This window comes from Thamnophis sirtalis, unplaced genomic scaffold (assembly GCF_051295495.1).
Source record: "Thamnophis sirtalis isolate CommonGarterSnake01/CBP01778 unplaced genomic scaffold, rThaSir2_p1.2 scaffold_15, whole genome shotgun sequence".
Taxonomy (NCBI): domain Eukaryota; kingdom Metazoa; phylum Chordata; class Lepidosauria; order Squamata; family Natricidae; genus Thamnophis; species Thamnophis sirtalis.
In genome coordinates, this window is record NW_028261395.1 from 10,691,185 (window position 1) to 10,717,579 (window position 26,395).

General features: G+C 43.3%; 2 protein-coding genes across 3 annotated transcripts in view; one reads left to right on the forward strand and one right to left on the reverse strand.

Annotated features, from left to right (window-relative positions):
* Positions 1–16,744, reverse strand: part of ANAPC16 (anaphase promoting complex subunit 16) — a 40,982-nt gene extending 24,238 nt beyond the window's left edge. The window contains exon 1 of the mRNA XM_087702187.1: positions 16,559–16,744. The gene's annotated coding sequence lies outside the window, so the exon portion shown is untranslated. The remainder of the gene's footprint in view (positions 1–16,558) is intronic.
* A 180-nt stretch (positions 16,745–16,924) lies between these two features.
* Positions 16,925–26,395, forward strand: part of ASCC1 (activating signal cointegrator 1 complex subunit 1) — a 131,302-nt gene continuing 121,831 nt past the window's right edge. The window contains exons 1-2 of one of the 2 annotated variants that reach the window (XM_087702653.1): positions 16,925–17,353; positions 21,266–21,393. In XM_087702653.1, coding sequence (XP_087558779.1) covers positions 21,285–21,393 — 109 coding nt within the window. In that variant the 5' untranslated portion in view covers positions 16,925–17,353; positions 21,266–21,284. Of the gene's footprint in view, positions 17,354–21,061; positions 21,080–21,265; positions 21,394–26,395 lie in introns of those variants that run through there. The other variant, XM_087702654.1, reaches the window with a different exon arrangement.

The window sequence follows — 26,395 nt, forward strand, 5'->3', positions numbered from 1 at the left end:
CATCAGTTGATTACACCTTTTATTAAAATTCCCAGGGCCCTGATAGCTTTTATGTGCACTTTATGTTAAATAATCAGGATAAATTTATTCGTCTAAAATTAGCAAAATTTTGATATGTTGTTTGTAAACTTTGCCCACAAATGGTTGCGGGTAGGATAGGGTAAGGTAGAGTAGAATAGAACAGAACAGAATATTATATTATATTATTTATTGGTCAAGTATGATTGGACACAGAAGGAATTTGGCTCTGGTGCGTAAACTCTCAGTGTACATACAAACAACACGTGGCACGACAAAACCGCGCTAGTCAAAATCGCGGTGATAAAATTGCGGCGCTAAAGCCGCGACGTCATCACCGCGCGTCATTACTGCCGCGACAACAGCGCGGCAACAGAAGGGTGCTTTAAAACGGTGCCGCAGCAGAAAGCCGACTTCAATTAAGGTAAGGGTTAGGATTAGGTTTAGGGGTTTGTTTTAGGGTTTGTTTTAGGGTTAGGGTTAGGGTTAGGTTTAGGGTTAGGTTTAGCGTTAAGTTTAGGGTTAGGGTTAGGTTTAGGGTGCTGAGTGCTTGGGAATGCGCGATTTCCCCCTGCGCGATTATGTCATCGCGGTAGGGTCGCGTTTTTACTTAGCGCTTAGAACGGCGCGAATTAGTCTTCGCGCTTATGTCTCCGCGGATAAGGGCTTCGCGGATTTGTGGTGGAACCCAAACAACAAAGTGATAGATCATAAAGCATACTGTCGTTATAATCATTAATCATAAGATATAAACAAATGATAAATCATGAGAATAAGAAGAACAATAAGATGAGAAAAGATGAGAAATGAGGAAGATGCAAGGATAATAGCAATACAGTCTACTACGTGGGTACTACTACATTTTGGCTTAATTCATTACTGTGAGAATTAGGTGATCAGCAGAGTGATGGCATGGGGAAAAACTGTCTTTGTGTCAAGTTGTCTTGGCATGAAATGCCCTCCAGCCTGAGGGGAGACGTGAGGGGTCTGATTTAATAGGGAATTGCTTTGTGCTGTTTATTTTATTGATTGGATTTGTATTGGTCAATGACCAAAATAAAATTCCGTCTATCTGTCCTACATTTTACTTCTGGATCATTTTACATGATCAAGTCAACAAGCCTGCCACACAAGATAAAATAGTTCATTATCCTAAGTACCAGTGCATTTAGCACTATGCACACTTGAAAAAAGAGATGAGGGAAAAGACAGCACCGTAAATGGAGTGGATAAAGACGGACTGTGGTGTCGAATTTTAAAAAATGAAGAGAGATTTACATCAGCACTGTCAGGAAGCAGAGCACCTTTACAAAATAAGCTACATACCATTGTGCCTTAAAGTTCAGGTTTCTTTAAGCTTTATAAGATAAGAGGCAAATTGAATGAAATCTGCACCTGTTTCTATGGGATTGGATCAAATAAACCCATACATTGCCCAGTTTTTATTGCATGTCTAACAATCTTTACCGGTTGGCAAGCAGATGCTGGGATATTTCCAACTTCCAATTTTTCCTCCCTTTGTTCCGTCTCCCGAGCTGTGCCAATGGTCCACCGCGGAATTTATTTCCGACAGGCGTTTTCACAGACAAATGCAATACAAAATGCATCCAGAGGGTGGCATCCTGAACTCAGAAATCCTCATCTTCAAATCTTGCAGCACATCCTAATTCTGGATCAGTTTCAAATGGGGGCCATGTTTTAAACTTTCTTCCCACTATAGTTGATAAGGTTGCTTCTCACGCTGTTTTAGTCTATTTATCCAAGCTCTCAATTGACAGCGGCGTGACGGTTATCTTTATTTTTTTAGCTTTATTTCGTGAAGTCATATTTTGGAATGGGCGACACAAGAAAGAACAAAAAAAAAGAATGCAATACCATGGCCATTCCAAAGTGCTGTTCTTAGGTCTGGTCCACTCATCTATTGTTAGCATCTATTGTTGGTATTAGAATAAGGGTATCAAACTCAAGGCCTGGGGCTTGGATCCAACCTGTGGGGTACTTAGATCTGGCCCACGGACCGCCCTGGAAACAGCAAAGGGCCGGCCCATGATGCCTCTTCAGCAAAAATGGACTCCCGAGCTCAGTTTTTGGCTGCTACGGCCTCCTGCAACCTTCTGCCAGTGAAAATGGAGTTTGGGAGGGCTGCACATGGCACTCTCAAGCTCCGTTTGTGCTGGCAGAGGCACCACGGGCCGGTCCTTTACTATTTTCCTGTGGGCCAGATGTAGGCCTTGAGCTCGGTTTCACTGGCAAAGGGCTACAGGAGGCCGTGGCAGCCAAAAACAGAGCTTGGGAGCTCCTTCCTCCCTTCAACTGGGCGTGGCACGACAAAACCGCGCTCGTCAAAATAGAGGTGATAAAATCGCGTCGCTAAAGCCGCGACGTCATCACCATGTGTCATCACTGCCGCGACAACAGCGCGGTGACAAAAGGGCGCTTTAAAACAGCGCGGCGGAAGAAAGCGGATTTAAATTAAGGTAAGGGTTAGGATTAGGTTTAGGGGTTTGTTTTAGGGTTAGGTTTAGGGTTAGGGTTAGGTTTAGGTTTAGAATGCTGAGTGCTTGGGAATGCGCGGATTTGCCCTCCGCGATTATGTCATCGCGGTAGGGTCGCGTTTTTCCTTAGCGCTTCGAACGGCGCGAATTAGTCTTCGCGCTTAGGTCTCCGCGGATAAGGGCTTCGCGGATTTGTGGTGGAACCTCAACTGGGGCTCTTGTAGAACTACAAAATTACTGTCATGCTTCTGAAATGAAAAGGTGGTGAAAGGACTGTTCCAAGTTTTACAAATCCCTGGGCCCCATCATAATTCTATTAAAAGGCAAGCAAAGTCTTTGTCACACCATTTCAAAGTTAGAATTAATGAAACGTTAAGGCTACTTGCCGAATATGAGCATATTGGTCTCACAACCGAAATAGACTTTCCAGGTATTAATATAGGCACAGCAGAAGGCAGCTGTTGCTTTCTGTTAATTTGCTGAAAATCTACTGCAGTCATTACTAAATCCATGTTCAACAATATCTTCTTCTTTCATTAGAAAATCCCTTACTGCCTTTTTCACAGGTGCACTACCCAATCAATGGCCCAGCATGGCATGCCAGTGTTTGTTAGAGAAAATGCATCTTCCTCACTACACGGACCACCAAGACTTAAGATTTAAAACACTAGCCTGCATAGGAGTGGTGTGGTGGCCTAGAGGTGGGGCTCTCGCCTCACAATCTGGAGGCTGTGAGTTCGATCCTAGGTAGAGGCAGATGTTTCTCTCTCTCTGGGCACAATGTGAATATATCCGATGAACAAAGCTATGCACTGGCGACAGGGAGGGCATCCAGCCAGTAAACTCTCAGCTCCATTCAGTTGCCCAGACTCCACCCTGCAAGGGATTATGGAGTCGTTAAAAGAAGATGACTTGCATCAAGCCTTTAGGATTGAGAACCACTGTTCTGAAAGCTTGTTAGGGAGAGAAAATTAAGAAAACGATTTTTTGAACTTGTATTAATTGCTCTAGCAAAAGCCAGAAAAAAATATTCAAAGGAAAATATACAACATCCATTGGATTTCTTATAAAAAGGACAAAAATAAGAAACTAAGAATCCAATGTCTCTTATTATAACAGGAGACCTGCCATCAATAAAACCAATTCACTGATTCTAAAATACAAAACAAAAAAAAGAGGAACAGATGCAGCTGTCTCTCCCAGCACAAAGAGCATCCATCTTTGAGATTATTAGCATGCAAATACACTTTCTCTACAACTTGAACAGTTGGGAATCCAAACTGTTGTATAAAATCTGCTTAGCCGCACAACCTGAAAACTGGAATGTGCTTAGATTGTTAAATTGGTAAAGCTAGTTAGGTGGTTAAAGTTCTAGTAGTGCCAGGCATGAAAACCAGCTGGGTGACTTTGGGCCAGTCACTCTCTCTCTCTCAGGCCAAATTACCTCTAGGAGTTGTTGTTGTGTGAAAAATGGGTGGAGGAAGGAGAATTAGGTGTGTTTGCCACCTTGAATTATTGGCAAAAATCATAAAGGGATAGAAGTAAATAAACATACATTCATAAACTCGAAATTAGAATCACAACTACTGTAGGCGTTCCCTTAAAGATAATTCAGCAGATTTACAAAAAGCTAATTCCAAAACAGTAGGCAGGTATATGTGTGTGTGTATACACACATAAACAAATATTCCAGTACCTTAAGGTTAAGGTTCCCCTTGCTCATATGTGCTAGTCGTTCCCGACTCTAGGGGACAGTGCTCATCGCCATTTCAAAGCCAAAGAGTCAGCGCTGTCTGAAGACCTCTCTGTGGTCATGTGGCCGGCATGACTAAATGCCGAAGGGGTACGGAATGCTGTTACCTTCTTACCAAAGGTGGTTCCTATTTTTCTACTTGCAGTTTTACATGCTTTTGAACTGCTAGGTTGGCAGAAACTGGGATAAGTAACAGGAGCTCACTCCAGGAAGTTGTTCAAGCGAGACGTTGGGTCTGAAATGCATGAATATATAAGTACTGAAAAAGTGGTGGTTCCGGATCTCATTGCAACCGATACGGTGCAACGGGGCCCGGTAGCCACGCAGCAGCGCATACACCCTCACCTCCTGTGATGCTCTGTGACACCTCCGCGATGCTCCAGCTGCTTGGAGCATCATGCAGGCACCGTACGCTGCATGCGCCTGCGCAGATGCCCCATTTCCTTCAAATACAGGTAAGGAATGAGGGCAGGCCGGTAGGCGCTCCGGAACACCGCACCGGAATGATACCCGGTGCTCCCGGCAGGCACCAGTATGCCAGTACCAGAGCGTACCGCCTGCAATCCACCACTGAACTGAAATAAAAATCATACACACACACACACACACACACAATTATTTATAATTATGAATTAAATCAAGCATTTTCTGCTCAGGGTTTAGCTTCTCTAATCTTGATAGACAACCATTGGTTTCTATCCCTAGTTGCTATATACATATACAATAGCATGATAAATAAAGCAAAAAACTTTAAGACTTTTTCCAAGTAACAGAAAGAAGCAGAACCAACTTCAAAACAGTCAATAGAGGAAGTGCTGTGGGTTGTTTTGTACATTTCTTGCCATAATTATCAAAACACGAGCTACTTTGTTACACTACCTCTTCAATCTTTATGCAAAACGCTTCATGGCTTTGGCAGGGATTTCTGAAAGAAGAACATGCCTCTAATTAATAGGTCCCACCACCAAAAGGTGTGTGTTTATGTGTGTATCTTTCTAGCATCACTGAACAAGCTCATGTGCATATTGACATCTTTGTGGGGGTCACAACAGCGAAATGATCAACTATTATGCTGACTAATTATAGGGTAGGCAGTGAGATCCATTACTATGCCCATGTACTTGACTGTCTCATTACTAAATGTTTTCACTTAATTTGAGACCATGGGTTTAGAACAATTGGAACAGATCCTCATCACAGATCCTGTAATGAAATGACTAGCAAACCATAAATATTTGGCACGATTGCCAGCAAAACGATCTTTTCTTTCTTTCAGCTTCACGGTCTTCTCCAAATCCTTCAGAATTTAGTCATTGCCTTCAGAAGTTGTAGGTGCTCCATCATTTGAGGTTTCTAATAAGAGACTGGGCAGCCATTTGTCCAGAATAGTATAAGGCCGAGATGGCGAACCTATGGCACGCGTGCCACAGGTGGCACACAGAGCCATTTGTCAAGGCACGCGAGTCATTGCCCTGTCAGATGGCCAGTGCGCATGTGCGCGCTGGCCAGCTGAGTTCAGCCTTTTTTAAAGCCATTTTTCGCCCTCCCCAGGCTCCAGAGGCTTTATAGGAGCCTGTGGAGAGTAAAAACAGCCTCCCCCCCGAGGCCCTCGGGAAGTTTCAGGAGCTTCCCTCAAGCCTCCAGAGCGTAGAAAAACCGGCCCTATGGGCAAACCGGAAGTTCGGGAACAGACTTCCAGTTTGCTCATAGGGTCGGTTTAAGTCCTCCCGAGGCTTCAGGGACCATCAGGAGGCTTCCCTGAAGCCTCCGGGGGGCTTAAACCGACCCTACAATCCGGTTTGCTCATAGGGTCCCTGAAGCCTCCGGAGGGCTCCAGGGAGGGGAGGCTCTTTTTGCCCTCCCCAGGCTCCTATAAAGCCTCTGGAGCCTGGGGAGGGTGAAAAAAGCATGCAAAAAAATGGGGGGAGCGCCTCTCATGCGCGCATTCACACTGAGAAGTCGCACGTTGCATAATGGGTGTGGCACACCCGCACACGACCCCCCTGCGCTCCCCCCACTTATGGTACGCGAGCCAAAAAAGGCTCGCCATCGCTGGTATAAGGTCTCCTGCTTGAGCAGAGGGTTGGACTAGAAGACCTCCAAGGTGCCTTCCAACTCTATAATTCCTCTTCAAATGATTGGAAGAAAGGCATTTCCAGGCTACGGTGAATACATCTTACTTTGTAGCAGGAAGGTCTTCAAAGAACAATACAGGCATCAAATGCTCCAATCTTTGCTACTGGTTTGGAACCAGGAGTGCACAGCCCTTCTGAGCATGCGCAGATCATCAGTGATGACATCTGGGTGGGTGGGCGTCGCCTCCCGCTGCTACCAGTACTGGTTCGTCCAAACTGGGGCGAACTGGCAGAATACCACCTCTGGAACAATACCTAGTGTGACCAGTTTTCCAGAAGTGTGTCTGTGTGTGTGTGTGTGAAAAGAGCATGTTGATTTATGTAAATTTACCTGTTTATTTGTGCTTAACTGTAACTTGTTTTTCTCCTAGACAAACTTACTAAAACAAACCAAAATCTAACACAGCAGTCTGTCTTTTTGAGTCTAGCCGTTCTCCTCAAAAATCATAAATGGTGAGACTTGCTCTTCATGATTATTCGCCTAACAGGTATTTCCTATAGAATGATTTTTTTAAAAAAAAAAGAATACTTTTGTTTTTTTTAAGAAGAAATTGTAGAATTCAGCATAGTATTATTATAGCTGACTCCCACAATAAGCAGTGTTTCAGAGATGTCAATTCCATTTGTCTTTTTTCATCTGCCCAAATATTATTCATAACGAAACATTTGTTTTACAGGCAAATATGTAGTAAATTCTACAAGGAAGCCAATATTGTTAAAATAAATGCGCCTGTTTACCAAACGGCTGAAAATCTGTATCCATAGCTTATCTGCTGAGTTTTTCCCTGTTCCATTCTATTATGTTGTCTGCACAATATTTCTTTGTATGTCAGCTCATCATCTGCTTCACTGGTTTTGTAACTGCAAACTGTAAAGACTGTTCCACCTTTTTCTTTCCAAACAAGGATCTTCTCTAGCAGGGTCCATGGGAATGTATTCATCTCAATTTAAATTTAGTTAAATTTAGAATATTACGCATAAAATGAAGCAATAATAGTTATAGTCAAATAATAAATGATTAACAATGATAATAATGCACAAATATACACTAGATTGATAATATGAAATTTTATACAAATTGTAAGTGAGGACTATGGAGAGGATGCCCAAAAGTTTTGTAACTAAAGATAAACAATTTTATATAGAATATAATATAAAGATGTAGTATTATTGGATGGTTTTAGGATGAAGTAATGAAATGCCATAATATAAATTTATTATAAATTTACAACATCTCACATAAAAGGATGTAATAATATAGTCAAATGAATGTTTAACAATGAAAATAATTGTACACATATATATTAGATTGATGATATGAGATTCTATATAAATTGCAAGTGAAGACTATTGTGAGGAAGCACAAAAGCTTTCTAACCAATCGACATACTGTATGTAACCAGGATGGTTTCTATGTTTTGTGTGTGTTTGTTTGTTTTACATACATACATACATACATACATACATACATACATACATTTAAAGTCACAACCCCTGGTATGCCCAAATATGGGAGGAAGCAGACTGCTTCCATTCTCTGTCCATTGGCTCGTCACAAGAGACCATCCAGACAGAAACCCAATATTTTTACTGTTGCCTTTGTTACATTTGTGTTGTATTTGTGCTGATAAATAAATAAAGGGAGACTAGTATAGATCTATTTCAAGCTATTTAGCTCTCAGTGTTGTGACTTTAAATATATACCTTTCTCCCTGTCTCAGCTGATAAGGAGAAGAACCTTGTAGCTTAATGGTTAACACATCTGCCTAAGATGCAATACAGCACAGGTTCTAATCCCAGTAAGGGTATGGCTAGCTGATGAGAGCTAAATAGCTTGAAATAGATCTATACTAGTCTCCCTTTATTTATTTATCAGCACAAATACAACACACACACACACATACACACACACATATATAAAAGAGAGAATGTATTCATCTCACTGAGGTGTACACCCCTTCCTCACCATTTCTCTGAGTAAGCAATACAGCTGTCTTAGAAAGAATGCATACATTTCTAAAACCAAGTTGCTTTTGCTGTTGGAAGTGAATTAACCTGCAGTTCATGGAATTTGTGGGCTTTCAACCAACTTTTCTTTCAGGTTTTTCATCTGGATGCTACCTTCTTATCACACAAAGTATTTCATCCTATAACATCTATTGTGATGTTGAACAGAGGAAATAGGGTCAGATTTCACTCAAGAGGCAATTCAAGTAAACAAGATTCGCCTTTGCAAATTTCTTCGTTAAATTTGCAACCTTGGTGTTTTCACTATCAACAGAAATTTGAGGCTTTTTTTTTGTTTGAATACAATTATCAGCATCTAAGGCAAAATCGAGAGGTTTTAAAGAGAAGAATCTATCTAGTTTTATCTCTACTTGGAAACCACTTCTGGACTTTGTATTCCAAACTGAAAAAAATAAATAAATTTGATTTTAGGTTTCGAAAACTAGAATGACTATGCTGTGACAGAAATGGTTTGGAAGATTTAGAAATGTAACAAAAAGATTGAAGTTATAACTTTTTTTTGTATTCTACTGCACCAAAAATAAGGTCAGAAGTCACACACTTTTTTCTTTTCTTTCTTTCTGTAGCTCTCTTAACTTTCATATCTTCTGTTTCTGAATGTATTTCATCCTATACAGGTAGCCCTCAACTTACAACCACAATTGAGCCCAACATTTCTGTTGTCAAGTGAATAAGTGAGTTTTGCCCCACTTTATGACTTTTTTTGCCACAATGAAGTGAATCACTGAAATTGTTAAGTTAGTGACAAAGTTAAGTGAATCTGGATTCCCCATTGACTTTGTTTGGTAATAGGTGATCATGTGACTTTGCTTGGTAATAGGTCCGTGATGGCGAACCTATGGTACATGTGCCACAGGTGGCATGCGGAGCCTTCTCTGCAGGCACGCGAGCTGTCGTCCCAGCTCAGCTCCACTGCGCATGCGTGAATGCCTCCTGCTGGCCAGCTGATTTTTGGGTCTCTGCCGTACATGTGTGTGCATCAGGGGTGGGTTCCTGCCAGTTCTAACTTCTTCTATAGAAGAGGTTCCACAAATCTACAGAACTGTTTAGAACAGGTTCCAGCTCCCTCCCCCTGCCCATCCGCACATCACCATCAAGATGAAGAGCGAGAGGAGGAATTCTGCGAGTTGACGTCCACAAGTCTTAAAGCTGTCAAAGTTGAATACCCCTGGGTTTTTTTTTCTAAGGGGGTAGGGGTGTAAGGGTCTTGTAACTTGACAGCTTTAAGACTTGCGTGCTTCAAATGCCAGAGTTTCTGAGCCAACATTTTGGTTGCTAAGTGAGTTTCACCACATTTTACAAGTTGGCCACGCCCACCCAGTCATATGGCCGGCAAGACACATCCACCCAGTCACATGGCCGGCAAGCCACTCCCACCCGATCACATGGCTGGCAAGCCACTCCCACAAAGCAGGCCTCCTCCGAGTACCAACTGCCAGTCAGTGTCGACTGGCAACCACACGGAGGAGAGCCTTTTCAGTAGTAGCTCCGACCCTTTGGAACGATCTCCCCGTGGAGATTCGTACCCTCACCACCGTCCAGACCTTCCGCACAGCCCTTAAGACCTGGCTAGCCCGTCAGGCCTGGGGATAAAGATAATCTGGCCCCACCCGAATGATGAATGAATGTTGTTTACTATTTTACCTTTATGTACTATTTTGTGTCTATTGTCTGTACCCTCCCTTCCCTATTTTATGTAAGCCGCCCTGAGTCCCCTCAGGGAAAAGGGCGGCCTATAAATATTAATAAAATCACTAAAATCACACCTGCAGAAGAGGTTCTAAAAAATTTTGAAACCCACCACTGGTGTGCATGCATGCGTGGGGGAGCACAGGAGATCGCATGCAGCATAGGGGGGGGGGCACACGGGGTGTCACACATGCATTGCATTATGGGTGTGGGCAAGTGCGCGCTGTTGCGCATGCACTTTCAGCACATGAGAACAAAAAGGTTAGCCATCAGTGTAATAGGTGGTCATACGACCATAGGACACTACAACCTTCATAAATATAAATCAATTCCCAAGCATCTGAATTTGGATTATGTGGCCATGAGGATGCTACAAGAGTCATAAGAGTGAAAAACAGTCATAAATCACTTTTTTTCAATCCCGTTGTAACTTCGAACGATCACTAAATGAACTGTTGTAAGTTGAGGACTACCTGCAATTAAATTTAATGAAGTGTTTAAAAACCATCAACATCTGACTTGCCACTATAAATAATATGTTTGGTAGGCCTTCTATAGGTCTCCATTGAATGAATAGAAAGTTCTTACTTTTTGCTTAACGAACTGCATTGCAAAATGTTTTAGTTATGGAGTACCAATTAAAACACATATTTGAGAAGTACAAATTTAAGGGGGGCGGGAGTAGTACCAATATTCTGAATTCAGTGTATTCTTTTTTTTAATCATTTTTATTTTGTTTTTTTCAACCCCCTCCAACTTTCATTCTTCCTTCTTACATACCCCTCTACTACCTACTTCCCCCCCTCTATCACTCCCTCTCTTAATCCAATCCCACCCTTCCTTCTCTTCCTCCTCTCTCTCTCTCCTCCTCTCTCTCTCACCCTCTCCACTCTCCTTCTTTCACTCAACTCCTCCCTTCGGTGTACTTCTATTACCTTCCAATATATTCAGCTTGTTCTATTTTAACACTAACATTAAAAAGCCACAGTATACAATTCAGTGTATTCTTGACTACAGTTTAAACATTTAAACCATTTTTCCCAGATAGGTATCTATCAAGAAAGTTCAATTTCCCGATGCAGGTTCTAAGATATTACTGTGCCTTTGACAGATGCATGGGTTGTGAACATGGAAATTACTGCTACTCAAAATATTTGGCATTCACACAAAGCTAGACTTCTGCAAATTCTGTGGTTGCCACTTGATGGCCAGTCAGGTTTGTGGGATTTGGAATATGTTTCTGGTTGGTTAAGGTATGTGCCTGGTTCCCACACTAAATTGAGTAGACTAGAACTGGAATGTCTAATCATCCTTAAGAGTAACAGCGCTTTATCATCCGACTACTTTATTTTGGTATTCAACATCACTGTGGGAACTCACTGTGGGAACCCTGAGTCCCTTCAGGGAAAAGGGCGGCATACAAATGAAATAAAATTCTAAAACTCAGTATTGGAGCAGGTGGATCTTTGATCCAATCAAGCAAAGTTCTTATTTATTAGGAAGATGTAACATTCATTTCATTTCATTTCATTTTATTAAGTTTGTATGCCACCCTATTCCCGAGAGACTCAGGGCGGCTAACAATAAAAAGAGAGAGGATACAAAAAATAAAATAAAAAACAACAATTTAAAATTCTACAACAGCCGTAACCTCGAATGGGGCTGGATAGTTCAACAGCCCCAGGCCTGCCAGAACAGCCAGGTCTTAACTGCTTTGCGGAAGGCCGGAAGGGTAGTAAGGGTCCGGATCTCCACGGGGAGATCGTTCCAGAGGGCCAGAGCAGCCACAGAGAAGGCCCTCCCCCGAGGAGTCGCCAGCCGACATTGGCCGGCAGATGGAATTCGGAGGAGGCCTAGTCTGTGGGATCTAATAGGTCTTTGGGAGGTGACTGGCAGGAGGTGGTCTCTCAAGTATCCAGGTCCGATACCATGTAGGGCTTTAAAAGTAACGACTAGCACCTTGAAGCGTCTCCGGAGACCAATGGGCAGCCAGTGCAACTCGCGGAGGATAGGTATAATGTGGGTGTACCGAGGTGCACCCACAATCGCTCGCGCGGCTGCGTTCTGGACAAGCTGAAGTCTTCGAATACTCTTCAAGGGCAGCCCCATGTAGAGCGTGTTACAGTAATCCAGTCTTGAGGTGACGAGGGCATGAGTGACTATCCGAAGGGCCTCCCGGTCCAGGTAGGGCCGCAATTGGTGCACCAGGCGAACCTGGGCAAAGGTCCCCCTGGTCACAGCCGACAAATGATGTTCTAAAGTCAGCTGCGGATCCAGGAGTACTCCCAAATTGCGGGCCCTCTCTGAGGGGCATATAATTTCACCCCCCAGGCTGAGAGATGGAATAGCTGGACCATCTTTGGGAGGGAGCATCAATAGCCACTCGGTCTTGTCGGGATTGAGCGCCAGCTTGTTCGTTCCCATCCAGACCCTGACAGCCTCCAGGCACTGGCACATCACTTCTACCACTTCACTGAGTTGGCACGGGGCGGACAGATACAACTGTGTATCGTCCGCATATTGATGATATTTAATCCCGTGCCGGCGTATGATCTCACCCAGCAGCTTCACGTAGATGTTGAATAGGAGGGGGGACAGGACCAAACCCTGCGGCACCCCATAATTGAGGGGCCTAGGGGTCGATCTCTGCCCTCCGACCAACACCGACTGCGACCTGCCCGAGAGGTAGGAGGGGAACCACCAAAGAACGGTGCCTCCCACTCCCACCTCCCGCAACCGTCGCAGAAGGATACCATGGTCGATGGTATCGAAGGCCGCTGAGAAGTCAAGAAGCACAAGGATAGAGGAGTGACCCCTATCCCTGGCTCGCCAGAGATCATCGATCAGCGCGACCAAAGCAGTTTCCGTGCTGTAACCAGGCCTGTAACACTCTGGAGTCAAAGCAGAAAAAAATACAGTATTCTGGAGTAGGTCTGTAAGTGCATGTCTCACCTGTCAGTGCTAAGGAAAATACATGCATGCATTAAAAAGGCATCAACAGGATGCAGTACACTGGTTTGAAGTTGGGAATGACACCATTGGCACTTCCTTATCTTAAAATCTATGTTTTCTTGGTTCTGCGTAGCCACCAGACTGTGAATCATCTTTGCTTTGGTTCAGAAGTCATGGTTATTCCAATTTACTATATTTTAAGTTTTTCTAGGTCAACCATGATATTTAACTTCCAGTACAAGTGTCAGGGTTGGAAGCCATCTTTTGCTTTGGACCTTCAATTCTGCCACATTGAGAAAATGGGAGGGGGGAATTATATGGAGTATGGGATATATATAATCAAAATAACATTCCTTTCTCAGAGAGTCATGGACATCTTGCCCTGCACCTGGAGTGGTGTGACTGGGAGGCATCTCCAGTTGGGAAGGGGCCTGATTGGGCCATGTGATGGACATGTGGGTGTGGGCAGGGACTTGGACTTTCGTTTGGGTGGGGAAAACCTGGAAGATTTGGGTTTTCCCAGATGTGCCAATATGACACCTCTAATAAAATGGAACTTTGGGGAAACTCAAACTTCAGAGTCTTCTTTTGTTAGAGGGGTTACTTGGAACCCTGACATTAACCCCGAATTTTCTTTACAAACTCAACCAGCTCTCCAGAACTCTGGGTGCTGTCCGGGTCCTGAGACCCGAACGTTGACCCAAAACCGGGCGGTGAGAAGACTCAGGGAAGATGGAGGAAGATGACAAGTATATGCAACATGTTGGATCCAAATATTGAATTTCTTCCTCCATCAGTCCTAACAAGTGTAGCCAATGATGATAGAATTAGAAATTCAACATTTGGTCAATAAATTACCTCCAATTCTAATGTTAACAGCAGCCCTTATATTTCCATCTAACTTTATTAAAACAAGTATCAACACAATGTAGTGGCTAATGTACTCGGTTGGCACTGGGGAGACTCTGGTTCAAATCCACTCTCGGTTATTAAAGGTGAATGTGGGCCCATCATTATCTCTGAGCCACCTTTTGGCAGGGTTTATATGTGAAGGGATACAGGTCTTATCTTATACTTATATAGAAGTGCATGTAAAGTGCATTCAGATACTGTAATATATATATAAAATATATATATTATAGTATAAAATATATATTTCATATCCCAGTAAGGGTATGGCTAGCTGATGAGAGCTAAATAGCTTGAAATAGATCTATACTACTCTCCCTTTATTTATTTATCAGCACAAATACAACAAAATGTAACAAAAAGGCAACAGTAAAAATATTGGGTTTCTGCCTGGATGGTCTCTCGTGACGAGCCGAAGGACAGAGAATGGAAGTAGTGATCTTCCTCCCATATTTGGGCATACCGGGGGTTGTAAAAATCATATATAAATATAAATATAAATATATTAGCAAAAATAAACACACACACACACATATATATATACATATATACATATGTTATATTTATGCTGATAATAAATAAAGGGAGACTAGTATAGATCTATTTCAAGCTATTTAGCTCTCATCAGCTAGCCATACCCATGCTGGGAATCGAACCTGTGCATATACATATACATATACATATACATATACATATACATACATACATACATACATACATACATATATATATATTATACACACACACACACACATACATACACACACTACTGTATATGAAATTAGTTTCCCAAATTGAATTCATGTAGGTTAATCTGCATCCCGTTCATAATTTAGTCAACATAATTTCTCCTGCTACTTTCAATGAAATATTTTCCAAAACACGTGCACAAAGGCAGCAAACAAAGAGCCCACCAACACTTTTCAACCAAGGAGGTAAAAAGATCTGGAAGGTAGGAAAACATATGCAAACAGCAGGGAAAACTAAGAAGTTTAAAAAAATTCCCTCCAATCTACCCTATCGGGGGCAATATGCTGACTCTGTAAATCGCTTAATGAAGGGTGTAAAGCCCTGTGAAACGGTATATAAGTCTAAGTTCTATTGCTATTATGTTAGGAAAAGCAGTTTGCAAATTTAGTGAAATAACGCCACTGGTCATTTGCATTTGTGTAAGGATAGTGGACAAGAAGCAAACCCCCAACCCTCCCACCTGCATCACACCAGCCACAACACACATTTGTCTGAAATAATATCTAGGGGTTTCCTGTCTAAGCAGAGAGTTAGACTAGAAGACCTCCAAGGTCCCTTTCAGCTCTGTTATTCTATTCTATTGCATTCTACTCGCTGATGTTCCTTCTGCGCCAACTCAGAAAGCTCAAACTGTCCAAGGAGCTGCTGATATAGTTCTACAGAGGAATCATTGAGTCTGTCATCTGCACCTCTATAACTGTCTGGTTTGGTTCTACAACCCAACAAGACAGACACAGACTTTAGCGGACTAGAACTGCAGAAAAAACAATTACTGCCAACCTGCCTTCTATTGAGGACCTGTAGACTGCATGAGTCAAAAAGTGGGCCATGCAACTATTTACAGATCCCTCGCATCCTGGACATAAATTGTTTCAACTACTGCCTTCAAAACGACACTATAGAGCACTGCACACCAAGACAACTAGACACAAAAACAGTTTTTTCCCCAAACACCATCACTCTGCTAAACAAATAATTCCCTCACCACTGTCAAACTATTTACTAAGGCTGCATTACTATTACTATTAGTCTTCTCATCGTTGCCATCACCCATCTCCTTCCACTTATGACTAGAGGACTGTAACTTTGTTGCTTGTATCCTTACGATTTATATTGATATTGGTTGTTTCCTGATTGCTTATTTGTACCCTATGACTATCATTAAGTGTTCTACCTTATATAGAGGAGCCGAGGTGGCGCAGTGGTTAAATGCAGCACTGCAGGCTACTTCAGCTGACTGCAGTTCAGCAGTTTGGCTGTTCAAATCTCACCGGCTCAGGGTTGACTCAGCCTTCCATCCTTCCGAGGTGGGTAAAATGAGGACCCGGATTGTTGTTGTGGGTGATATGCTGACTCTGTAAACCGCTTAGAGAGGGCTGAAAGCCCTATGAAGCGGTATATAAGTCCAACTATTGCTATTGATTGCTTATGATTTGTAATGTATGTATCTTTTATTTTTATGTACACTGAGAACATATGCATTAAAGACAAATTCCTTGTGTGTCTAATCACACTTGGCCAATAAAGAATTCTATTGTATTCTATTCTTGTCCTGTCCTGTCCTTATCCTTATCCTTATCGTATTCCTATTCCTATTCCTGTCCTGTCCTATCCTTATCCTTATTCTATACCTATTTCTACCCCTATTCTATTTTCTATTCTATTCTGATGTGCCATTCGCCGCTCAAAAGCGAGGAACCCGGCCGAGCAAAGCAGCGGATTCTCTTTTCCGGTGTTTTGCGCTGCTGCTGCATCGCCTAACCAAGAAGAGGCAAAGAAGGAGAGGGAAGATTGGGGGGGGGGGGGGCAAGGCAGCTTGTTACGGTTACCAGGCGTCCAGATTATCCAGGATGGTCCCGTCCTCCTCCGGCCGGTAGGGATGGAGAAATATCGCGATAGGTTAGGTCTTAACGAGAGAAGGCGGGCGACTCGGAGACGGAAGCCATTCAAATCCGACAGAAGCCAAGCCGCCAGTGACGCAGTCCCCACACCGGTCCGCCGCCAGAGTGGGCGGTGCCTCTGGCGGGAGCTTCGGTCATAGAAGCGCGCCCTCGGGTACCTCCTGATTGGTGCGTCAAGAAAAGGGCGTGGCCAGGAAGCCTATAAATAAAGGGGCCGATGGAGACATAAGCCTGAGAGGGGAGGTTTGGATTCGGGGGAAGTTTGTAGGGTTCGTGGGCTCCGGCAGAAGCCGGTTTCTCGTCTCAGATACCAGCTGAGTGGAAAAGAATTAGAGTTTAGCAGCAGCACCGCAGGAAATTTGGATTGTGTGTCCCAAACACTGGATTTCTGGGTCCCGACGGCAAAATACCCTTTTCACTTGTACGGATCCCAGACCACAAACACGGGTTCAGATTGCGGTCGTCTGAATCTGTTGCTGGGTTTTGCAACCCCTTTGCCTTTGCAACCACCGTGCTGGGTTGCATTGATAGTCTGCCCCTCCTCTCCCTTCGCGCCCCAATCAGCAAGGGCGAAGGGCTGCTTGCAATTGAAAAAGCGCCGCGTGTAGCCGCGGTTGGTCCGGTTTGTCCCATTCGGAGTTGGCACCACGTAAGGGCAGCCGGGTCTGCCGGGGCCGGTCTGTCTGTTAAGCGTTTAATCCCTCGACCAAAGAGCTAAGGGAGGTAAGATCGGGACGGGCTGGAGCATACTTGTACCCATTTTGCGAAATGATAAAAGATACGAGTAAGAGACGTAGCATGGGTGAAATAAATTCACCTGCAATGATGCACCCGGAATGATCCTGTTCCATTCATACAGGATAAGAACGGTTGCAGGAACTCGGTATGTCAAGTCTTATGAAAGAAGGATCAGGGGAGACATGACAGCAGTGTTCCCAGGGGTTGCCACAAAGAAGAGGGAGTCAAGCTATTCTCCAAAGCAGTGTTTTTCAACCTTTTTTGTGCAAAGGCACACTTTTTTCATGAAAAAGATCACGAGGCACACCACCATTAGAAAATGTTAAAAAAATTTAACTCTGTGCCTATATTGACTATATATAAAGTAATTCTCCCACGGCACACCTTACACTATGTCACGGCACACTAGTGTGCCACGGCACAGTGGTTGAAAAACACTGCTCCAAAGCACCCGAGGGTAGAACAAGAAGCAGTGGGTGGAAACTAATCAAGGAGAGAAGCAACTTAGAACTGAGGAGAAATTTCCTGATAGTTAGAACAATTAATCATAGGAACAGCTTGCCTGCAGAAGTTGTGAATGCCCCAACACTGGAAGTCTTTAAGATGTTGGATAACCATTTGTCTGAAATGGTATAGGGCCGTGATGTCAAACCTTTGGCACAGTTGGCACGCAGAGCCATTTGTTAGGATACATGAGGTGTTGCCCTGTCAGTTCCAGCGCGTGCGTGACTTCTGCTTTCATTTTCCGCCATTTTTTGTCCTCCGGAGGCTTCCTTGAAGCCACACACTTTGGGAAAGTTGGTGCCGGAATGCCCCTAAGAATTTTAAGAGTTGGCATTATATAATTCTCTGCCCACTCAGGTTCTCCTGACCAACTTGTTCAGATTGAAGAAGTTGCTTGGATGGACAATGAAGTACAGTAAACCAACAAGAAAATAAGCCCGTTGCCATGACCCAGTGTCAGATATCTCTGAAATGTTAACCCAAGGGGTTTTCTAGTTATTAGTAATTTTTGGTCAAGCATCATGCTAGGTGAATGTAACTACAAGGCAGACATTGTAAGTCTTCTTTTGAGAAAGACACGAGTAACAGAAGAATTGCTTTGGAATATACAGTCCTATGTTTGGTTTCTAAACACAATGACTGATTCCTAAGTTGCTTCTGGAATCTCAAAAAGCAGAATATAAAGGTAATGACCTCCCTCAGCTATGTTTTTCTAACATCTGGTATCTAGCAATGCTATTGACTCCATTCATACATGGATGGAAGGGACGCAGTGGCTCTGTGGCTAAGACGCTGAGCTTGTCAATCAGAAAGGTATTTGAATTTGAATTTGAATTTATTAAAATTTATAGGCCGCCCTTTTCCCTGAGGGGACTCAGGGCGGCTTACAATCACAAGGGAGGGAAGTGCAACATCAAAAACAAAACAAAATGTGAACAAAGAAAAAAAATAGTAAAACACAACTTTCGTTCAACAATCAAACACTCGGGCGGGTGAATTAGGAACCTATCCCCAGGCCTGCTGGGAGAGCCAGATCTTGAGGGCTGCGCGGAAGGTCTGGACGGTGGTGAGGGTACGGATCTCAGCGGGGAGATCGTTCCACAGGGTCGGAGCTGCAACAGAAAAGGCTCTCCTCCGTGTGGTCGCCAGTCGGCATTGACTGGCAGATGGGATTCGGAGGAGGCCCAGTCTGTGCGATCGAATTGGTCGAAGGGAGGTAATCGGCAGGAGGCGGTCTCTCAAGTACCCAGATCCACTACCATGGAGTGCTTTAAAGGTGGTCATCAGTACCCTGAAGCGCACCCGGAGACCAACAGGTAGCCAGTGCAGCTCGCGGAGGACAGGTGTAACGTGGGCGAACCGCGGTGCGCCCACTATCACTCGCGCGGCTGCATTCTGGACTAACTGTAGTCGCCGGATGCACTTCAAGGGCAACCCCATGTAGAGCCCATTGCAGTATTCCAGCCTAGAGATCACAAGGGCTCGAGTGACTGTTGTGAGAGCCTCCCGGTCTAGGTAGGGCCGCAACTGGCGGACCAGGCGAACCTGGGCAAATGCCCCCCTGGTCACAGCTGACAGCTGGTGGTCAAAAGTCAGCTGTGGGTCCAGGAGGACTCCTAAGTTGCGGACCCTATCTGAGGGGTGTAAAATTTGACCCCCCAGCCTAAGTGTTGGTACATTAGCCAACAGTTTGGCAGTTCGAATCACTAGACCCACGTAACGGAGTGAGTTCCCGTTACTCGTCCCAGCTTCTGCCAGCCTAGCAGTTTGAAAGCATGTAAAAATGCAAGTAGAAAAGTCGGAACCATCTTTGGTGGGAAGGTGTTCTGTGTGCCTTTGGTGTTTAGTCATGCCGGCCACTTGACCACGGAGATGTCTTCAGTCAGCTCTGGCTCTTCGGCTTTGAAATGGAGATGAGCACTGTTCCTAGAGTCGGGAACGACTAGCACATATGTGCGAGGGGAACCTTTACCTTTATACATGGATATTCTGCTTGGGCAGTATTGTTAAGAAGAACATATATTTAATATTATGTTTTGCAAATAAATTGATATATACCAGGTTTTTGAATTGTGACCCTTATATGTGAACATGTTGTTTTTTGGGAAATCCAGTCCTTGGTTCAATCTCTTCCCAAAATATTTTTTTTTTACAAACCATAATGTTTTGCCCTTCCTTACTAGGCATAAACTTTAAGAATTAATAATCTCACTAACTTTATATTGTCGCAGTGGATTTGCTATTTTGCAATATATACAAGACTGTGACTTCAGATTGCCTTTCTCCTATTTCTAATACAATCATCAAACATTTTGCAGTTCTCAGTAATTTAGTAATGGCATTTTGGCTGGCACCACATTTTCTTAGCCTTGCATGAAATAAGTATCTACCAAAATATCCTATTAAAATACTATTGGAAGGAAAAGGAACATTATACTGTTTGGCATCTAAATCAGCGTTCTATAGTATCCTGCTGGTTTTAGATTTGCAAATTTAAATCCAGCATATTTGGAGGTCATCAAGATGGAAAAAAACTGTCTTAATATATTCTTTTCCCTTTTTTGTCTCCCTGTGTCACAAATTTTATGTGGTTCAAAGACATAATTTAGACAGCTTTCATTCAGTTTTTTGTTAAATTTGATCCAGATAACAAACACCAATAGTTTTAGTTAACCTAGGAAGATAAAGGAGCTGAACAGCTCTGTTAAGATTCAGTATGTTTCTGATTATGATAATGATAATGAAATGGCATCTTTCTTCATTTCTGAGGTTCCTAATGCCTGCACAAAGTTGATGCAGTGCTGATATAATAGAATAACAGAGTTGGAAAGGGACCTTGGAGGTCTTCTAGTCCAACCCCCTGCTCAGACAGGAAACCCGATACTATTTTAGACAAGTGGTGGTTCCATCTCTTCTTAAAAACTTTCATTGTTGGAACATTCACAACTTCTGGAGGCAAGTCGTTCTATTGATTAATTGTTGTAACTGTCAGGAAATTTCTCTGTAGTTCTAAGTTGCTTCTCTCCTTGATTAGTTTCCACCCATTGCTTCTTGTCCTACCCTCAAGTGTGCTTTGGAGAATAGCTTGACTCCCTCTTCATTGTGGCAGCCCCTGAGATATTGGAACACTGCTATCATGTCACTCCTAGTCCAGCAGGATTCTTCTCTCATCCTGAAAAAATAATTCACTCCATGACTGAGGAAAATGTAAATATGTGACATTAGGTATTGGAAGATTAGATCCAAATAATTAGATCCAGAAAGATGGATCATTTCCTATTCACTTTCCTATTCTCTACAGTGGACATCTCTGAACTTGATATATTACTGTTAATATTGTGATGAATAAGAAACTGAAGTGATGAGACACATTTTATTTTATTTTTCTTTCAGCCAAATACAGTTATTGGTCATGGAAGTGCTACGGCCAGTTCTGATAAGAATCGATGGACGTGTTTATAGGAAAAATTTTATTCGAGAACAACCTCACCAACAGGAAGAAGAGGAAGATTTTAATACAGGTATAATCAATTCTCTAGAGCCAAGGTGGCGCAGTGGTTAAAAGCAGCACTGCAGGCTACTGCTAGATCAGCAGGTCAGCGGTTCAAATCTCACCGGCTCAGGGTTGACTCAGCCTTCCATCCTTCCGAGGTGGGTAAAATGAGGACCCAGATTGTTGGGGGCAATATGCTGACTCTCTGTAAACCGCTTAGAGAGGCCTGAAAGGCCTATGAAGCGGTATATAAGTCTACTGCTATTGCTATTGCTATTGCTATTGCTCTACAGGATCCCTTCATTTATGTTTATCGTATTTTTCGGAGTATAAGATACACTCCCCCACTAAAAGTGGGTGAAAATTTCTGTGCATCTTATAGACTGAATATGAGCTCATTTTTGGCCTCCCGAACCCACCACTTGTTGCGTTTTCACTTTCCCCAGTTCCCAGAAGCACTCTGCAGGGAAAAAATGAGTGCCTTGTTGGTGAAGTTGGTGTGCGCAGGGTTTGGGAGACCAAAAATGGGCCTGTTTTTGGCCTACAAAGTGCTTCTGGAGGCAGGGGAGGGAGAAAACGGGACATGTGGAGGCCAAAAACTTTTTTTTCTTGTTTTCTTCCTCTAAATCTAGGTGTGTATTATAGTCCAAAAAATACGGTATATCTTGTTTTAAACCCCACCCCCAAATGGTTTGGCAGAAATTGCTAAGCTCTTCCATTACTTTATTTTGGTTTCCTAAACTAGACCATAAACCCAGGTACATTTTCCTCCTCAATATTTCTAATTTTACCATCTTCTTTGCATGTTTTGTCCACTTAAGATTGAACTAAACCATAAAATGTATCCATTTCCTCCTCTTCTGAATCCGAGAGCAAAAACTTGGATAAAAGACATATGGAAGATTAGTGTCAACTTTCCGAGTAATGCACCCATTGAAAGCAGAACTCCGAGGTAGGCAGATTCCTCTAAAGAACATTTTAGGAAGGCACTACAGAGATTGGATTGGATTGGATTTATTACATTTATATGCCGCCCTTTTCCCCAAAGGGGACTCAGGGCGGCTCACAATTCAGTCAGGGAAGGGAGTACAGACAGGGGGATAAAAAGACGAACATAACAATACAAAATTTAAAAAACACACAACAACCATACTATTCGAGAAGGGGGGCAAAGCTCTTTAGCCCCAGGCCTGTCGGAACAGCCAGGTTTTAAGGGCTTTGCGGAAGGCCTGGAGGGTGGTGAGGGTTCGAATCTCCACGGGGAGCTCGTTCCAGAGGGTCGGATCAGCCACAGAGAAGGCCCTCCTCTGGGTAGTCGCCAGTCGGCATTGACCGGCGGATGGAATTTGGAGGAGGCCTAATCTGTGGGATCTAATCGGTCTATTGGAGGTAATTGGCAGCAGGCGGTCTCTCAAGTACCCAGGTCCAATACCATGAAGGGCTTTATAAGTGACGACTAGCGCCTTGAAGCGTATCTGAAGACCAATAGGCAGCCAGTGCAGCTCGCGGAGAATAGGTGTTATGTGGGTGAACCGAGGTGCACCCACGATCGCTCACGCGGCTGCATTCTGGACAAGCTGAAGTCTCCGAATGCTCTTCAAGGGCTGCCCCATGTAGAGCACGTTGCAGTAGTCCAGTCTAGAGGTCACAAGGGCACGAGAGAGTGATCACTTCGGCACAAGAAACCATTGGCTGCCCTCTAACACCACTGGATGACATCGCCAGGTTTCGCTGCTTTAGCAGAGTGAGAAAGATACTCAGAGATGATTCATACCGTGGTCAGTGTCTCTTTGCAATTCTACCATCAGGCAGAAGACATCGAAGCATAGCCAGGCGAGCAAATAAGTTTAAAAATAGTTTTTATCCTTGGGCCATCAGGCTCTTAAACACAACCACAATCACTCCATTCGCACACGGAAATGTATGAATAGTTTTTCTTTCTTTCTCCCCCCCCCCCCCCCCCGCAATGGTTCCACCACAAAACCGCGTTCGACTAAACCGCACTCGACGAAACCGCGTAGCTGACGTCATCAACAGGGCGACAACAGCGCGGAGACAGAAGCACGCTGTAAACGCTAAACCTAAAATTAACCCCTAAACCTAACCCCCCTAAACCTAATCCTAAACCTAACCCTAAACCTAACCCTTAACCTAAACCTAAACCTAACCCTTAACCTAACCCTAAACCTAATCCTAACCCTTAACCTAATCCTAAACCTAACCCTAACCCTTAAACTAACACTAACCCTAAACCTAACGCTAACCCTTAACCTAACCCTAAACCTAACCCTAAACCTAACCCTTACCTTAAGTTGAATCGGCTTGCTTTCAAAGCGCTATTTAAAGCGCCCTTCTTTCTCCACGCTGGCTGTTGTCGCCCTGTTGATGACGTCAGCGACGCAGTTTAATCGGGCGCGGCTTAGTCGAGCGCGGTTTTGACGGGTCACGCCAGGCAATTACTTGCATAGGGATTATTCTTTATACTATTTGTTGTTTGTATTTTTTGTCATGGATTGCATCATGTACAATGACAATAGGCTATACTGTACTATTTTATTAGATACATCATATCGGCACACCCGGTGGAAACCAACTCTGAAGGTTCCCATGCCAAACCAATTATTTCTTCATTACAAACACAAACTTCTGACTATAAAAATGATGCCTATGCATGTGGATATTACCAGATCGAGTATGCAGAAATCAAATGGACTATCTTAGGGGTTCAAGGAGGTAGAAGGAGATCCAGCTTAGAATGGGAATGCCAAAGGATGCCATGGACAGATAGTAACTGATTCAAAGAAGATCAAACAAAAATGGAATGAGTGGAGTGAAATTCTGGGCAATAAAAGTGTCAAAATCTAAGATACGTTAAGAAAATATTGGTCAAGCCCCAGAGAAATCAAGAGATCCGGGCAGTTCAAATGGATGTAAAGATTTATTGCAGGCTTTGTCAGGGTTCCAAATAGCATCCAAAATTAAATCAGAATCCGAGGCAAAGTATTCCTCAAATTCCAATTTATTACGAGAGCCATGTTGGGACATCTGGGAAAACCTGAATCTGAAAGCTTCCTGGTTTTCCCCACCCAATTGAAAGTTCAAAATCTTGCTCCCACACCCACAAGTCCATCACATGGTCCAATCTCCCACTTCCATGCTGGCAGTTCCACCCATCCAGTTCCGGTCAGGTGCAGAGGTGCAAAGACAAAGGATGGCCTTGGCTTTCTAGAAAGAATTTTGTTATGGCTGCATAGCATCTAACTCCGTATAATCCCCCCCTCCCCGCCGCCGCCTTTTCCCACAATAAAAAATGCATAGTAGAATAATAGAAAGTGTGGCAGGCCAAAGATCCAAAAGAAAATATGACTGCAGGCCGGACAGGCTTAAACTCTCTACAATAATCTGAACTATTGATGGTCAAAGAAATTTCGCCGTGAGTAGTTCAGGAATTCCAGCTTAGGAATTCCAGGTGGGCTGGACTTAGATCTCTTGGGGGACTCATGACTGATGACCCATTTGCCCCCCTTCCTTCAGGCTCCGCTTGATCATCTCCTACAATAGTCCATGTTTACAAGAACCTTTGGTACTAGAAAATCAGGTTATATAAGTACGGCATTCATTACCAAATCAAAAGGCTGCATGAATTGATGGAATATCTTAAGGAGGTGACAGATAAGAGAAGAATCAATAAAATTTCTATCTAAACAATGCTAGCAAATCCAGAAAAATGACATAAAGGCCAAGAGATTGTTCACGCTGCATATTAATGTACCAAAAGAGTTGTAAGAGAGAGAATGCAAACTCTCTTAACAATATACTTAATTTCACATGCTGGCAGAATATTAAAATAAGGATCATTAACCTTGTCTATATTTTATTTATTTTATTATTTTATTTTAACTTATTGTATTTTGTTTTATTTATTTCAAGACTACTGCCAACATTATGTAAATTGTCAAGTGTTTTAGAAATACATTATTGTTCTGACCTAGGATTCCCAAGAGCATGAAGCAACTTGACCCCGCAAAAATCCCTTTTATTAATTGATGTGAATTCTGCTCATTCACATCCAGCAAAGTCTTTCAAGGAAGGATTTACAGTCACAGGCCTTATCTGGCTTGGAGAGCTGCCAGGCCGATATTTGCAAAATAGCATCTCGGAGAGTCATGAACCAATTAAGTGAACTAATTGTCTCCTATGAACTCCCCTCCCCTCCTTTTCACTCCTCTTTTATTTCCTCTGGGAGGGGCTATTCATTGTCCACCTGTGGCCTTACTCTCAAGTCAACCTCTGTTCTTTAGCTGTTCCCTTCGTCTGGCAACTCTGTGCATGCACAGACTGGGAACAGGCTCCAGCTATTTGTCTGCCTCACTGATGTCTGATTCTGAAGGCAGCTGATAACTGGCATACGGCTCTGCCCTCCCTCTCTGCCTCCGACACAGAGCCCCCATCAGAGCCTTCGCCAGACTCCAGGACTGGCCCATGTTCCTCCCCAACCTCCTCACTGTCCGAATCTGCTGCCAGCTCCACTGGCTGCTGACAGGCCACAACAATTATATATAAGGAAAAGTTATATCCCATCAACTTATTTGCTGAATTGCTATTGAATTAATATAATTCAGTTTTCACATACGCAGCGTTTGGAAGATGATTGGTAGAAAAGAATAATTGCTATGTTTTCTTTTTCAGCTGAGAATATTGGCTATGACAAAGAGAATCCTTTTGCTTCCAACCGTCAGCTTTCAGAGACTGCATCTGCACCCTCTATCCTTTTATGCTTTCTTAAATAGACATTTGCATCAGTGGCAGAATCCACTGAAAAGTTTCCGACAAGAGTTCCTTTGCAGCTTGTATTCAAAAGCAGATTAAAAGAAAACATTGTTTGATTCACTATAGCAGCTGCTTATTGAAATGCCTGCAAGACTAAAATGTCAGTAGGATGGTTTTGAAAACCAGGTTGAAACAAGGCTGCTAGAAGTTCCCTCTCTCCCCTTGATGGTGAATCTATGGCACGCATGCTCAAAGTGGCA